Source organism: Scyliorhinus torazame, chromosome 7 (genome assembly GCF_047496885.1).
Source record: "Scyliorhinus torazame isolate Kashiwa2021f chromosome 7, sScyTor2.1, whole genome shotgun sequence".
Classification (NCBI taxonomy): domain Eukaryota; kingdom Metazoa; phylum Chordata; class Chondrichthyes; order Carcharhiniformes; family Scyliorhinidae; genus Scyliorhinus; species Scyliorhinus torazame.
The window spans coordinates 54,497,891-54,512,421 of NC_092713.1; the positions used below are offsets into that span (position 1 = coordinate 54,497,891).

The window sequence follows — 14,531 nt, forward strand, 5'->3', positions numbered from 1 at the left end:
AGCCTAGCCCACCTGACGAACCCCTCCCCAAACCCGAACCTCTTCAGCACCTCCCACAAGTACCCCCCTCTACCCTATCGAAGGCCTTCTCAGCGTCCATCGCCACCACTAACTTTGCCTCCCCCTCCCTCGCCGGCATCATAATAACGTTCAGGAGCCTCCGCACATTCGCATTCAACTGCCTTCCCTTCACGAACCCCGTCTGGTCTTCGTGGATGACCTGCGGCACACAATCCTCAATTCTCATGGCTAAGACCTTCGTCAGCACCTTGGCATCTACGTTTAACAACAAAATCGGCCTGTAAGACCCACACTGCAGGGGATCCTTGTCCCGCTTCAGGATCAAGGGGATCAGTGCCCAGGACATCGTCGAGGGCAAAGCCCCCCCTCCCTTGCCTCATTGAAGGTCCTAACTAGCAACGGACCCAATAGGTCCACATATTGTTTGTAGAATTCGACCGGGAAACAGTCCGCCCCGGTGCCTTTCCCGCCTGCATGCTCCCTATCCCTTTGGCCAGCTTCTCCAGCCCAATCGGGGGCCCCAATCCCGCCACCAGTCCCTCCTCTACCTTCGGAAACCTCAATTGGTCCAGAAAGCGGCCCATCCCTCCCTCCTCCAGTGGGGGCTCGGACCGATACAATTCCTCATAGAAGTCCCTGAAGACGCCATTGATCCCAACCCCACTCCGCACCACACTCCCTCCCCTATCCTTAACTCCCCCGATCTCCCTAGCTGCGTCCCGCTTCCGAAGCTGATGCGCCAGCATCCGGCTTGCCTTTTCCTCATACTCATAAATAGCCCCCTGGGCCTTCCTCCACTGCACCTCCGCCTTCCTGGTGGTCAACAGGTCGAATTTGGCCTGGAGGCTACGCCTCTTCCTCAACAGTCCCTCCTCAGGCACCTCCGCATACCTCCTGTCTACCCTCACCTCTCCCCCACCAGCCTCTCCCTCTCCCTCTGCTCTCTCCTCTCCTTGTGGGCCTTAATGGAGATCAGCTCTTTCCTAACCACCACTTTCAGTGCTTCCCAGACCATCCCCACTCGGACCTCCCCGTTATCATTGGCCTCCAGGTATCTCTCTATGCTTCCTCGGACCCGCTCACTCACCTCCTCGTCCGCCAACAGCCCCACCTCCAAGCGCCACAACGGGCGATGGTCCCTCTCCTCCCCCAGCTCTAAGTCTACCCAATGCGGGGCGTGATCCAAAATGGCTATCGCCGAGTACTCGGTATCCTCTACTCTCGCTATCAGCGCCCGGCTCATAATAAAAAAGTCGATCCGGGAATAAGCCTTATGAACATGCGAGAAGAATGAAAATTCCCTAGCCCCCGGCCTTGCAAATCTCCAAGGGTCCACCCCTCCCATCTTGTCCATAAACCCCCTCAGCACCTTAGCCGCCGCCGACTTCCTACCCGTCCTAGACCTAGAGCGATCCAGTGCTGGATCCAACATCGTGTTAAAGTCCCCCCCCCCCTCCATTATCAGGCCCCCCACTTCCAAGTCCGGGATCCGACCCAACATGCGCCGCATAAAACCCACATCGTCACAGTTCGGGGCGTAAACGTTGACCAGCACCACCCTCTCCCCTTGCAGCTTACCACTTACCATTACGTACCTGCCGCCATTGTCTGTCACAATGCTCGACGCCTCGAACGACACCCTCTTTCCCACCAAGATCGTCAACCCCCGATTTTTGGCATCCAGCCCCGAATGAAACACCTGACCTACCCACCCTTTCCTCAATCTTACCTGGTCTGCCACCTTCAGGTGTGTCTCCTGGAGCACGACCACATCCGCCTTCAGCCCCTTCAGGTGCACGAGCACCCGGGCCCGCTTGACCGGCCCGTTCAGTCCCCTTACATTCCAGGTTATCAGCCGGATCGGGGGGCTACCCGCCCCCCTCCCCCGCCGACTAGCCATAACCGCTCCTCGGCCAGCCATGCGCCCGCACCCCACGCCCGGCCCGTTCCCCATGGCGGCAGACCCCCGTCCCAACCCCCTCCACTCGCTTCAGCTCCTCCTTGACCATAACAGCAGCAATCCGCCCCCTCCAGCCCTCAGTGCGGGAAAAAGCCCGCGCTTTCCACCTACCCGGCCCCGCCACCTCTGATGCATCTCCTTTTGCAGGTCCAGTCCCCTCACCCCCGACTCGGGCCTCACCCTCCCCCGCAGGGCCCCATCCCCCCTACGGGCCATCCACCCCTACTCCATTTACTTACCCCCGATCAAGAGCCCCCCCGACAGACCCAACCAAAACAGTGCCCAACCCAACCTAACAACCCTCTCCGAACCAAAACGAAACAAGAGCAAAGAACCCCCCCTCAAAATGTAACACATCAACAGCAATCCCTGACCACCCATCCCGACCCTCAATTTGTGTCCAGCTTCTCGGCCTGAAGAAAGGCCCACGCCTCCTCCGGAGACTCAAAATAATGGTGCCGGTCCTTGTAGGTGACCCACAGACGCGCCGGTTGCAGCATGCCAAACTTCACCCTCTTCCTGTGCAACACCGCCTTCGCCTGATTGTACCCGGCCCTCTTCTTCGCCTCCTCCGCACTCCAGTCCTGGTATATTCGTACCTCTGCGTTCTCCCACCTGCTGCTCCTCTCTTTCTTGGCCCACCTGAGCACACACTCCCGATCGACGAACCGATGAAACCGCACCAACACCGCCCGCGGAGGCTCGTTAGCCTTGGGCCTCCTCGCCAGCACTCTATGGGCCCCTTCCAGCTCCAGGGGCCCCTGGAAGGACCCCGCTCCCATCAACGAGTTCAACATGGTGACCACATAGGCCCCCACGACCGACCCCTCCAGCCCCTCCGGGAGGCCCAGAATCCGCGAATTCTTCCGCCTCGACCGATTATCCATCTCCTCGAACCGTTCCTGCCATTTCTTGTGGAGCGCCTCGTGCGCCTCCACAATTACCGCAAGGCCTAAGATCTATTCATCGTTGTCGGAGATCTTTTGTCGGGCCTCGCGGATCGCCACCCCCTGGACCGTCCGGGTCTCCAGCAGCTTATTGATAGAAGCCTTCATCGGCTCCAGCAGGTCCGCTTTGAGCTCCCTGAAGCAGCGCTGGATAACCTCCTACTGCTCCTGCACCCACTGCATCCACGTTGCCTGGTCCCTGCCCTCCGCCATTTTGCTCTTCTTCCCTCGCATCTTCTTCGGGTCCATCACCACTTTTTTAGTCGCCGCGCTCCTGGTACAAGTATATACTGTCGGGGAACTATTGCAATCTCCTTCCCACACTGGGAAACGTCGAAAGAATGTCGTTGGGAGCCCTGAAAAGAGCCCAAAAGTCCGTTTTTAGCGGGAGCTGTCGAATGTGCGACTTAACTCCACATAGCCGCAACCGGAAGTCGCAAGATTCGCCTCTGATATACAAGATCGAAGAAGATGGAGGGAAACTAGAAGGCAAAACAATCTTACCTGCTTCCTAACTGTCAGTTGAGAGACCTGAGGGCGGGATTCTCCGATCCCCCGCCAGGTCGGAGAATCACCGGGGGGGGGGGGGGGGCGGCGTGAATCCCGCCCCTGCCGCTCCGATAGCGGCTGCCGAATTCTCCGGTGCCAGTTTTCGGACGGGGGCGGGGATCACGCCGCGCCGGTCGGGGGCCGTTGGCAGCGCCCCCCCCCCGGCAATTCTCCGCGCCCCAATGGGCCAAGCGGCCGCCCGTTTTCAGCCAGTCCCACATGGCGAGAAACCAATTACCACTACTTAAGCCCATTTCCATACAATTAACGAGCGAAACCCTTATCCAACGGCCTCCCGTCATTCAGTGCCCTCTCCAGCAAGTGGTCACGCTGGCGCCGATTAGTACTCCTTTTGAAAACCGTGAACCTGGTGGAGGGGCTTCTGTGGGGAGCCGAGGAGGTGAGAAGTCATTTTTGCTCACAGGCAAAGAACCCAGGGTGCTGGGCCTGCCACCCCAGTGCTCAGTGGGGGGACCCTCGGCTTGGAGTGGGGGACCCTCTACAGGGGTGGGCCGCCATGGGGAGGTGAGGGGGGTGCGCAAGGGGGGTAACCGCTCACGGCATCACCATGCCATCCCCTGGATCGTGTGTGCCCATTCCGGAGGCAACCCCTGTCCCTGCCCGTTGCCATTACAGCTTCCCATAACCCACACCGACTGCTGATGCCTCTGGCTGCGCAGCTCAAGGCTATTGCAAATAGGGAATTGGCAATCGGGGTTAAGTGAGCATTTCACACAACCCAAGTGGATCCCCGTGGGTGGGCGGGCCATGTAGCATGTGGGAGTCATTGCCTAACATCCCAATCACACCCTGATGCCTGGACATTATGCTTGAACACTATGGGAGGCAACTCCACACACGCAGCAGCCAACATCCGAACACCCAGGGGATGGGACACAGCTCCGCGGACATGTCCAAGGCCGGAGGGTAGATGAGCACCACAGCGAGGGGGAGGAGAGCGGGGGGATGCCTGGAAAGATGGGCAACTGGCCCAGGGACCAGCCCACATTGTGGAAGGAAGCGTCAGAGGCAACATAATAGCAAAAAGGTGTTTAATGTGTTGTACAAACCCCACTCCCGATGAGCTGCCTGCGAGACGTGGCCTCATCAAAGGGGTGGAACCAGGGGGAGCTAGTGGCTCCATGGGACAGGTCCAGCTTGGCACCTGATATGCCATCAATGAATACACGACGAGTGGTGAACATAACTGAGGTTTTAATAAACTAAACAGAAAGCCACCTGGCCTCTGATCCCGAACTGAGGCAGCGGCGGAGACCAGCCACCTTTATACTGAGCCCGAGGGAGGCGGTAGTTTATCACATTACATATATCGAGAAATATGACTTATGAATCATAAGTCATACTATTTATGATTTAGTAGTAAATCATACTACTATGTCGTAGTTTGATTTCGCGGAAATCAAACTACATCCGCCAGCGATTATTAGAAGGGGGTACACTCGGCCTCCCAGAGACAGTGCAACTCTCAAACTCACTGGAGGTGGCCTCCCAGAACATGGAGGCCTACACCATCGACCGCGCGGCACCCTCATGGACCTCGTGGGTGCCGCCATCACTCAACTCGAGTGTGGCGCAAGTCTGTGCCGCGCAGCAGCCCGCCAGCGCCGGAGGTCCGAGGTGCTACTTTTGCGGCCAGGGCAGCTACCGCAAAAAACGCTGCCCTGCACGGAACGCAACTTGCAACGGGTGGGGGAGGAAGGGCCACGTTGCGAAAGCCTGCCAGGCCCGATCACTCCCGAAAACTCCTAGGCCCAGCAGCGCTGCATGCTGCTTGTCGGGGCCGCCCCCAGCTGCCGCGCCATCCGCCATGTGCGACCCGTGGGCGCCGCATCTTCGCCGCCATCTTCAATTTCGGCCGCCATGTGCGACCCATGGGGGCCGCCATCTTTAACGCCATCTTGTACTCCACCCGCCACGTGCAACCCATGGGGGCCGCCATCTTTGACGCCATCTCCGATGCCACCCGCCACGCGCGACCCATGGGGACCACCATCTTGGAACCACTCCACAGCCTCCCGGGAGTCCTGCTCACCCGATCGTACGCTGGCCGCCGCTACCTCCGACTGGCCTACCCATCACCTTCTGAAGCTCGCCTCCATCACGCCCGCCCAGTCCCGGCCTCATCACCTCACAAAATCTACAATGACCGTCCGGATCAACAGGCACGAGACAGCCTGCCTTTTCAACTCCGGGAGCACAGACAGCTTCATACACCCAGATACGGTAAGGCGCTGCTCCCTCCCAATTTTACCCGCGACCCAGAAAATCTCCCTGGCTTCCGGATCACATTCAGTAGCAATCCGGGGATACTGTGTCGCGACCCTTACCGTACAAGGCATAGAGTAAGCTAACTTTAAACTCTACGCCCTTCCTCATCTCTGCGCCGCCCTATTACTGGAGCTCGACTTCCAGGCCACCTCCAGTGAGTTGGAGAGCTGCACTGTCTCTGGGAGGCTGAGGGTACCCCCTTCTAGCAATCGCTGGCGGATGTAGTTTGATTTCATGCCTGCGACATAAGCTCCCTGACCAACAGTTCCGCGTGTTGGGTAGCCGATACCGCCTGGCAGTCACTGTTCCGGCTGAGTACCCGCAAGGCACGCAGGAATTCTGCTAGTGATTCCCCAGGCCGTTGTCGTCTCGTGGCAAGAAGGTGCCTAGCATACACTTCGTTTACAGACCTTACATAGTGTCCCTTCAGCAGCATTATCGCCTCTGTACACGAGGGGGCGTCCCTGATGAGAAGAAAGACTTGCGGGCTCACCCGTGCGTGGAGGATCTGTTTCTTTTGGAGGTCGGTGAAGTCTTCGGTGAAGGATCGAGGTACGCTTCGGAGCAGCTTAGCCAGTGCTCAAATGTTGCAGTGGCGTCGGCTGCCTGTCGGTGCAGCTACAGGCGATCAGGCTTGAGTGATGAATTCATCTTAGATGTTTAGTGTATTACATTTATATGCCATCAATGAACGCACGACGAGTGGTGAACATAACTGAGGCTTTAATACACTAAACGGAAAGCCTCTTGGCCCCGAACTGAGGCAGCGGCGGAGACTAGCCACCTTTATACCGAGCCTGAGGGAGGCAGAGCCAGCAGGCAGTAGTTTACCACATTACATATAATACAGTGGCAGTTCACACAGATTATATACTACAGTGATTCAGATCCAGCAGGGACAAGCCCAGGAATGTAACAGTACAACAATACAATACAATACAGTGGTTTACCACAGCACCCAGCACCCCATCCTCCTGAACAGTGCCCATAGGGCCCTGGGGTTTGAGCCCCAGCTGCCCCTGCATCATTTGGCTCTGCCAGCCCTGGCAGTTCCCCATGATCTTGCACCATGGCGTTGGCGCCCTCAGCAATGCACCTCAGTGACTGGGCCAGGCTCTGCAGCACCTCAGCCATGCCCACCAGCGGCTGGGACAAGCTGCGCAGCACCTCGGCCATTCTAGTTTGAGAGCAAGACATGTCCCACCGAACGTCATCAAGTTTGGCCTGGTATTAGGTCACATCCCCCAGCAAGTCGGACATTCTGCTGAGACCCTCGGCCATGGCTATCACCGACTGCACGATGCCTTGGACACCTTCACTCACGTTGACGATGTCGTGCACCAGACTTTCCACTGCGGCCGCCATCCTCGCAAGGTTGGTCTCAGTGCCACTCATTGCCAGAACCATCTCTTGCACCTTTAGCCTCTGGGACTCCTCCAAACGGCTCTGGATCTACTGGAGTGATGCTGACATCTCCCTCTGAATGTCCAGGTTGGCCTCTATCGTCTCCATCATATCATAGAATTTACAACGCAGAAGCAGGCCATTCGGCCCATCGAGTCTGCACCTGCCTTTGGAAAGAGCACCCTACCTAATCCCAAACTTCAATCCTATCCCGATATCCAGTAACCCCACCCAACCTTTTTGAACACTAAGGGCAATTTAGCATGGCCAATCCACCTAACCTGCACATCTTTGGACTTGTGGGAGGAAACCGGAGCACCCGGAAGAAACCCACGCAGACATGGGGAGAAAGTGCAAACTCCGCACAGACAGTGACCCAAGCTGGGAATTGAACCGGGGACCCTGGAGCTGTGAAGCAACTATGCTACGTATCGCTGTGCCACAGGCTCAGCGTCAGGCCTTGACCCAGCTGAGTCCTGGGATCCAGAAGCCTCTCGGCTGCTGTCTCACCTGGGGGTTCCTGCCTCCACCTGATGTACATCATCAGCGGTTAGGTGCTCACCAGATTGTGCCCCGAAGCCTATCCACTAACATGTGCTGGTGGAGGGTAGGGATGACAGCTGTTCAGCGACTACAGTTGCATCCTCGGAGCTCCTCTCCGAGGTGTTCTCCACAGAGTCAGAAGAGGGGCCTCCTGGGATGGGCCGTCACCGTCGGCTGGAGGACCTGCGGGAGAATGAACAAGTTGTCAATGAGAGGGATGGGTCAGTCAGTAAGGCAATCACTACTCATGTTTGACAGGTCCCCAGGGTGGAGGCCAGTGGTTCCTCAAATCTGCGGTGTCTGCCAGCCTCTGCGTAGTTGACCGATCTGTCCTCAGCCACACCAGTCACTTCCAGGGCACACTCCTCGAAGGAGGTGAGGATTCTTATGTCCGGCGTCCCTGCGCCAGTCTGGGCCCTGTCCCGATGTTTATGAGAGAGCTTTTCCTGAGGAGACACAGAGAGGGCATCATTAGCCACACACGTGGTTCACAGTGGTGGGAAAGGGGTGTGGAGGAAGGGCTGGGGGTTGCATGGGGGGATGCCCCCATAGGGCGTTTGTGTTATAATAATCTTTACTAGTGTCACAAGTAGGCTTACATTAACACTGCAATGAAGTTACTGTGAAAATCCCCCAGTCGCCACACCATGGCGCCTGTTTGGGTACACTGAGGGAGAATTCAGAATATCCAATTCACCTAAAAGCACGTCTTTCGGAACTTGTGGGAGGAAACTGGAGCACCTGGAAGAAACCCACGCAGATATGGGGAGAATGTGCAGACTCCTCACAGACAGTGACCCAAGCTGGGAATCGAACCAGGGGCGTCATTCTCCGACCCCCCGCCGGGTCGGAGAATGGCCCTTGGCCGCCGTGAATCCCGCCCCCGCCCCCGCCGAAGTCTCCACTCCCGGAGATTGGGCGGGGGCGGGAATCGGGCCGCGCCGGTTGGCGGGATCCCCCGCTGGATTCTCCGGCCCGGATGGGCCGAAGTCCCGCCCAGGAATTGCCTGTCCCGCCGACGTAAATCAAACCTGGTATTTACCGGCGGGACCAGGCGGCGTGGGCGGGCTCCGGGGTCCTGGGGGGGGGGGGCGCGGGGTGATCTGACCCCGGGGGGTGCCCCCACAGTGGCCTGGCCCGCGATCGGGGCACACCAATCCGCGGGCGGGCCTGTGCCGTGGGGGCACTCTTTCCCTTCCGCCTCCGCTACGGCCTCCACCATGGCGGAGGTGGAAGAGACTCTCCCCACTGCGCATGCGCGGGAAACTGACAGCGGCCACTGACGCTCCCGCGCATGCGCCGCATTTCCGCGCCAGCTGGCGGGGAAACAAACGCCATTTCCGCCAGCTGGCGGGGCGGAAATCCCTCCGGCGTCGGCCTAGCCCCTCAATGTTGGGGCTAGGCCGCCAAAGATGCGGAGCCTTCCGCACCTTTGGGCCGGCGCGATGCCCGTCTGATTGGCGCCGGCTTTGGCGCCAGTCGGCGGACATCCCGCCGTTGGGGGAGAATTTCGCCCAGGGTCTCTGGCGCTGTGAGGCATCAGTGCTATCCACTGTGCTACTGTGCCGCCACTACTCACTTCTCACTCCTCACTTGTGCTGCTCTGTGTAGGTCATTGACCTTTTTCAGCACTAAAGGCCTGTCCTTCTGGTCATACTCCCCGAGCTGACGCCACCTCATCCCAGGAAGCACTGGCTATCTTGTGGCTGACTCTCCGGGACCCTGAGGGGAACAGGACATCCCTCCTGGCCTCAACGGCGTCGAGCAGCCTCCACAGGTCAGTATCTCCAAATCTTGAGGCCGGTCTCCTGGACGCCATTATTGCGAGCTGGCTGGGGTTTCCCGAACAAGTGCAGCTTAAGTGCTGCTCGACCTTGTTAGCGGTGGAGCTGGCGAGCGCCTTCCCGGCAAATCAGCTGGTGAGCCTTCATTTGCGACAAGAAGCCCGTGGGGCCCCATTAAGTGGGCCAATTAATGTTGAATTGCGTTGCTGTCCTTGCTGGGCCGAGCAGCCGGAAGCTCGCGGCAATTTCCGCTTGCGACCACACTTGGAAAATTTTCTGGGCAAGTGTGACTTTAAGTGTTGTCACATGTAGCTCATTTGCAACTTGGTCCTGTTCCCTAAGTTTTATACAATTTATTCGTGACAATTCCTCCTGATCCTCAAAGACATCTCGAGGCAGGCAAAGTATTTGAAGCAATTATGAAAGATCTTTTCAAATGCAAAGTTCATTTAACAATAAGAAATTGCTCTCATTTGAAGAGATACATCACAATGCTTTTTCAATACAGCATAACCTTACTTATTTTTACTATTGGGGGCACTTTAATTCGGGGCTGCTGTTTCAACAATGTATTATTAAATCAGTGTGTGCATCCTGATTAATTCCTGCTTTCTGTAGTAGTTAGCTAATTTTCCTGAAACCTTAATCCTTTGGGTATCTCAGTTTGTTTTAATTCCCAGACAGGTGTGGAAAAGGTCTTGCAGCAGGCTTCACAACTAATCATTCAGAAGGTCCACAAATTCTACCATCACAAAATGGCCCACAGTAGCAAATACAAAAGGGAACAGTTTTCTGTTGTGCTGAAGGTAAGTAAGCCAGAGTGGTGTGCATGCAAGTAGTGCAGTTATGACATGCCATTGGACAGCACATGTTATAATGGACTGGCGGGAATGCATCCTTGCCTTCCTCAGTCTCTGTGCAATGCTTGTTAGGCCTTGAAGTACAAAACCTATATAATAAATGGCCGCATCAGCTGTTATTGTTTGCTGAAATAACAAAAATCTTTTAGAATATATTTAAAATTCTGCTCAAAAGAAAAATGAAGTATATATATTTTTGAAGAGAATACCTTTTTTTCAATTCAGTATTGCCTCTTTGTTTTTGTGTTAAGTACCCATTTACGAAATACAAAATTGCATTCGTTGTTTGTTGGATTTCCACCTGCAGTCTAGCTTTTACAAATCTATACATCTATACCTCTATTCTTTCTCCAGTCCTTTGAATTTTTTATTGCTTAGGGTTCATTTTCCGTCAATGTTCTGTTCTGAACCAAGGCGAATTTGGATCAGTTCTGACAATGAAGTTGTCTGAAAAAGGATTGAAAAGACGGTTCTCCCGAATCGAAACTGTTTGCAATCTTAATACACACCTGATCAAGAAACTCCACCGGAACAGCAGAGCCTTCAATGATTGTATTAATTGGCAATTAATTGGATGACTATCTCATTCAGTTGGTTGTCAAAAATATCGATACACATTTATCGCTGAATCCCAGGACTAACATACATTCCTGCCCTGCACGGCAGGGTGCGGGAGGAGAGAATGCATTGTCAGGGTAGAGCATCCAGCAACGTCCCCACTACAGAGGTCAAGCTAACCGGTCTATAGTTTCCTACTGTTTGCCTCTCTCCCTTTTTGAATAGGGCGTCACATTAGCTTGTTTCCAATCCACCAGGATCCTTCCAGAATCCAGAGAACTCTGAAATATCATAACCAATGCATCCACTATCTCTGCTGCCTCCCCCTTTAATACCCTAGGGTGCAGGCCATCAAGTCCTGGAGACGTATCTGCCTTTAGTCCCATTAGTTTATTCAATACCTTCTCCCTAGTGATGGTTATTGCACTAAATTCCTCTGCATTTACTGCAGTTCTTGGAAATTTTTTATTACCCTCTACCGTGAAGACAGAGGCAAAATATTGGTTCAGTGCCTCCACCATCTCTGAGTTCCTCATTATTACTCACCAGTATCGTCCTCTAAAGGGCCAACATTTACTTTAGCTATTCCTTTCCTCTTTATATACTTATAGAACCTCTTGGTATCAGTGTTAATGTTTTTTGCTAGTTTCCTTTTGTAGTTCGTCTTAGCTTTTTTGATTCTATTTTTAGTAGCTTTTTTCTGATCCCTGAAGTTCTCCCAATCCTCCAGTTTACCACAAGCTTTTGCAGTGTGGTATGCACGCGTTTTTGCCTTTATGTCCTGCTTGAATTCCGTGTTTAGCTATGAAATGCTTTTTTCGCTTTGACAATTCCTCTTCCTCTCAGGAATATACTTTCATTGAGAGGTTTAATATCGCCCATAACATCCGGCATTGTTCCTCAACTGCCCTACCCTCAATTATTTGTGGCCAGCCTACTTGGGCCAACTCTTTCCTCAGGCCTGTATAATTACCTCTGCCCAACGCTAAAACTCTGGTATGGCACTCTGTCTTCTCTTGCTCAATCTGAATTTGAAACTCTAGCATGCTGTGATCACTCCTTCCAAGAGGATCCTCAACAACAAGACTATTTATCAACCCTTCTTCATTACATAATATTACATCTAAAATAGCCTGCTCCTTGGTTGGATCCATAACACATTGCTCGAATAAACAATCCCTCATGAACTCTATGAAATCTCCCTTGAGGCTACCTGTGCCAATTTGATTAATCCAGTCGATATACATGTTAAAATCACTCGTGATCACCGTTGTGCCCTTCTCACAAGTCCTCATTATTTCTTGGTTTATACTATGCCCCACTCTGGAAGTATTGCTCGGGGGCCTGTAAATTACTCCTACCAAGGAGTTTTTCCCCATGTTTTTTATTTCCACCCATAACGATTCAACATCTTGGCCCTTAGTGCCAATATCATTTCTTAATACAGCCTTGATCATTTCTTAACGCCCAGAATTTAATTCCAGCACAGGTGGTGTGTTCTGCTACACTGGCACTAATTAAGTTCCTACCCATATCCAATTCACCAGCTCCTGGGGCAGAAGGTTTCATCCAGAGGGTAGTATCTTCACAGTAGAGCTAGGCCAGATTCAGAAAGCATTTTTCACACAAAGGATATTGGAAATCTGGATCCCTTCCTTCCAAAAGGCTGTGCATCTTGGGCCAATTGGAATTTTCAGGACTGCATGGATAGATTTTAGTTGTAAAAGGGTACTTGGACTATGGAGCCATGGCAGTTATTGGAATTGAGCCATGATTTAACTGAGTAGTAATGACGTACTTCTATTCATAGATTTTACAGTGCAGAAAGAGGCCTTTCGGCCCATCGAGTCTGCACCAACTCTTGGAAAGAGCACCCTACCCAAGACCACACCGCTACCCTATCCCCATAACCCAGTAACCCGACCCAACACTAAGGGCAATTTGAGACACTAAGGGCTATTTAGCCTGGCCAATCCACCTAACCTGCACATCTTTGGACTGAGGGAGGAAACCGGAGCACGCGGAGGAAACCCACGCAGACACGGGGAGAACGTGCAGACTCCACACAGACAGTGATCCAAGCCGGGAATCGAACCTGGGACCTTGGAGCTGTGAAGCAATTGTGCTAACCACTATGCTACCGTGCTGCCCATTCTTATGGTTCTGTGTCACTTGTTCAGTGGGTAGCACCTATTGTCTCGGAGTCAGTCAGTTTCCAGGTTAAAACCCTAATCCAGAACTTCAACACAATAATGAAGTCTGATATTCCAGTTCAGTACTGAGCGCGTTCTGCATTGTCAGACATGCTGGGCGGAATCTTCTCATAAATGAGCAGAGTGTTGGCTCAGGTGAGAAAGCCGATTTGAATCTCGCCGGCTTCACAACTCGCTTCTATCTCCATATTGAACACTCTGTGCTTTTTAAAAAGGGAAGTGAGAGTCACATCGTCAGCAGGAGGGACGGGGCCTGAAGACACAGACAAGGGTGCTCTTTTTAAAGGGCATACCGATCTCCGGCTTAAATAAAATCCCCCTCCCAAAGATGTTGGGACCCCTCCCCAAGCATCAGAGCACAACCAACCCTCCCACCACCACGCAACGCCAACATTCGGGCACTCCCATCCCACCACAATGCCAACATCAGGGTACCCCCCTCTACAAAGCCAACATCGGGGCACCCCACCACAATACCAACTTCAGGGCACCTCCCCCCCCCACCTTAACGCCAATATCGGGACCCTCCCCCACCACAATGTCAACATGGGGCTCCTCTCCCCTCACATGGCTGCACGGTGGGGCAGCACGGTAGCATGGTGGTTAGCACAAATGCTTCACAGCTCCAGGGTCCCAGGTTCGATTCCGGCTTGGGTCACTGTCTGTGTGGAGTCTGCACATCCTCCCCGTGTGTGCGTGGGTTTCCTCCGGGTGCTCCGGTTTCCTCCCACAGTCCAAAGATGTGCGGGTTAGGTGGATTGGCCATGCTAAATTGCCCATAGTGTCCAAAATTGCCCTTAGTGTCCAAAATTGCCCTTAGTGTTGGGAGGGGTTACTGGGTTATGGGAATAGGTGGAGGTGTTGACCTTGGGTAGGGTGCTCTTTCCAAGAGCCGGTGCAGACTCGATGGGCCGAATGGCCTCCTTCTGCACTGTAAATTCTATGATGATAATCTATGACATGCATTAGGGCTCTCCCCTCCATCCCCCCCTCGCAGGCATCGGAGCTCTCCCCTCTACCCTCATGCCACACATAAGGGGAGTCCCCCCAGTAGGCCCGTCCCTGACAGTGACAACCTAGAGGCAGAACACTGCCAGGTCAGCACTGTCAGGGGGAAGTGACTGGGTACAGTGCCAGGGCACTGCCCGGCCATGTCCCTCACCACCCACCCAGGGACCATAAATTACCCACGTGCCCCCGCATGGTCATTACGACTTGTTTTTGTTTTTCAAAACCAGTAGTGATTCGCGCTGGTGTGATGTCATACCGACTGGGTGGGAGGATAAAGCAAGGGAGGTCGTTGCGGCGTTAAGACAGGTACGTACGTGTTAATTTATTAAAACCAAGTTCACGGGCAGGATTCTCTGTCGGCCTACTCCGGAATCGGGAAAGTGACTGGGCTG

The 14,531-nt window shown here is 54.1% G+C and overlaps 1 protein-coding gene across 1 annotated transcript in view; it reads left to right on the forward strand.

The window, feature by feature from the left end:
• The window catches only part of LOC140427342 (uncharacterized), a 157,405-nt gene that overhangs the window by 34,455 nt on the left and 108,419 nt on the right, over positions 1–14,531 (forward strand). The window contains exon 5 of the mRNA XM_072512894.1: positions 10,178–10,303. Within this exon, the coding sequence (XP_072368995.1) occupies positions 10,178–10,303 (126 nt within the window). The remainder of the gene's footprint in view (positions 1–10,177; positions 10,304–14,531) is intronic.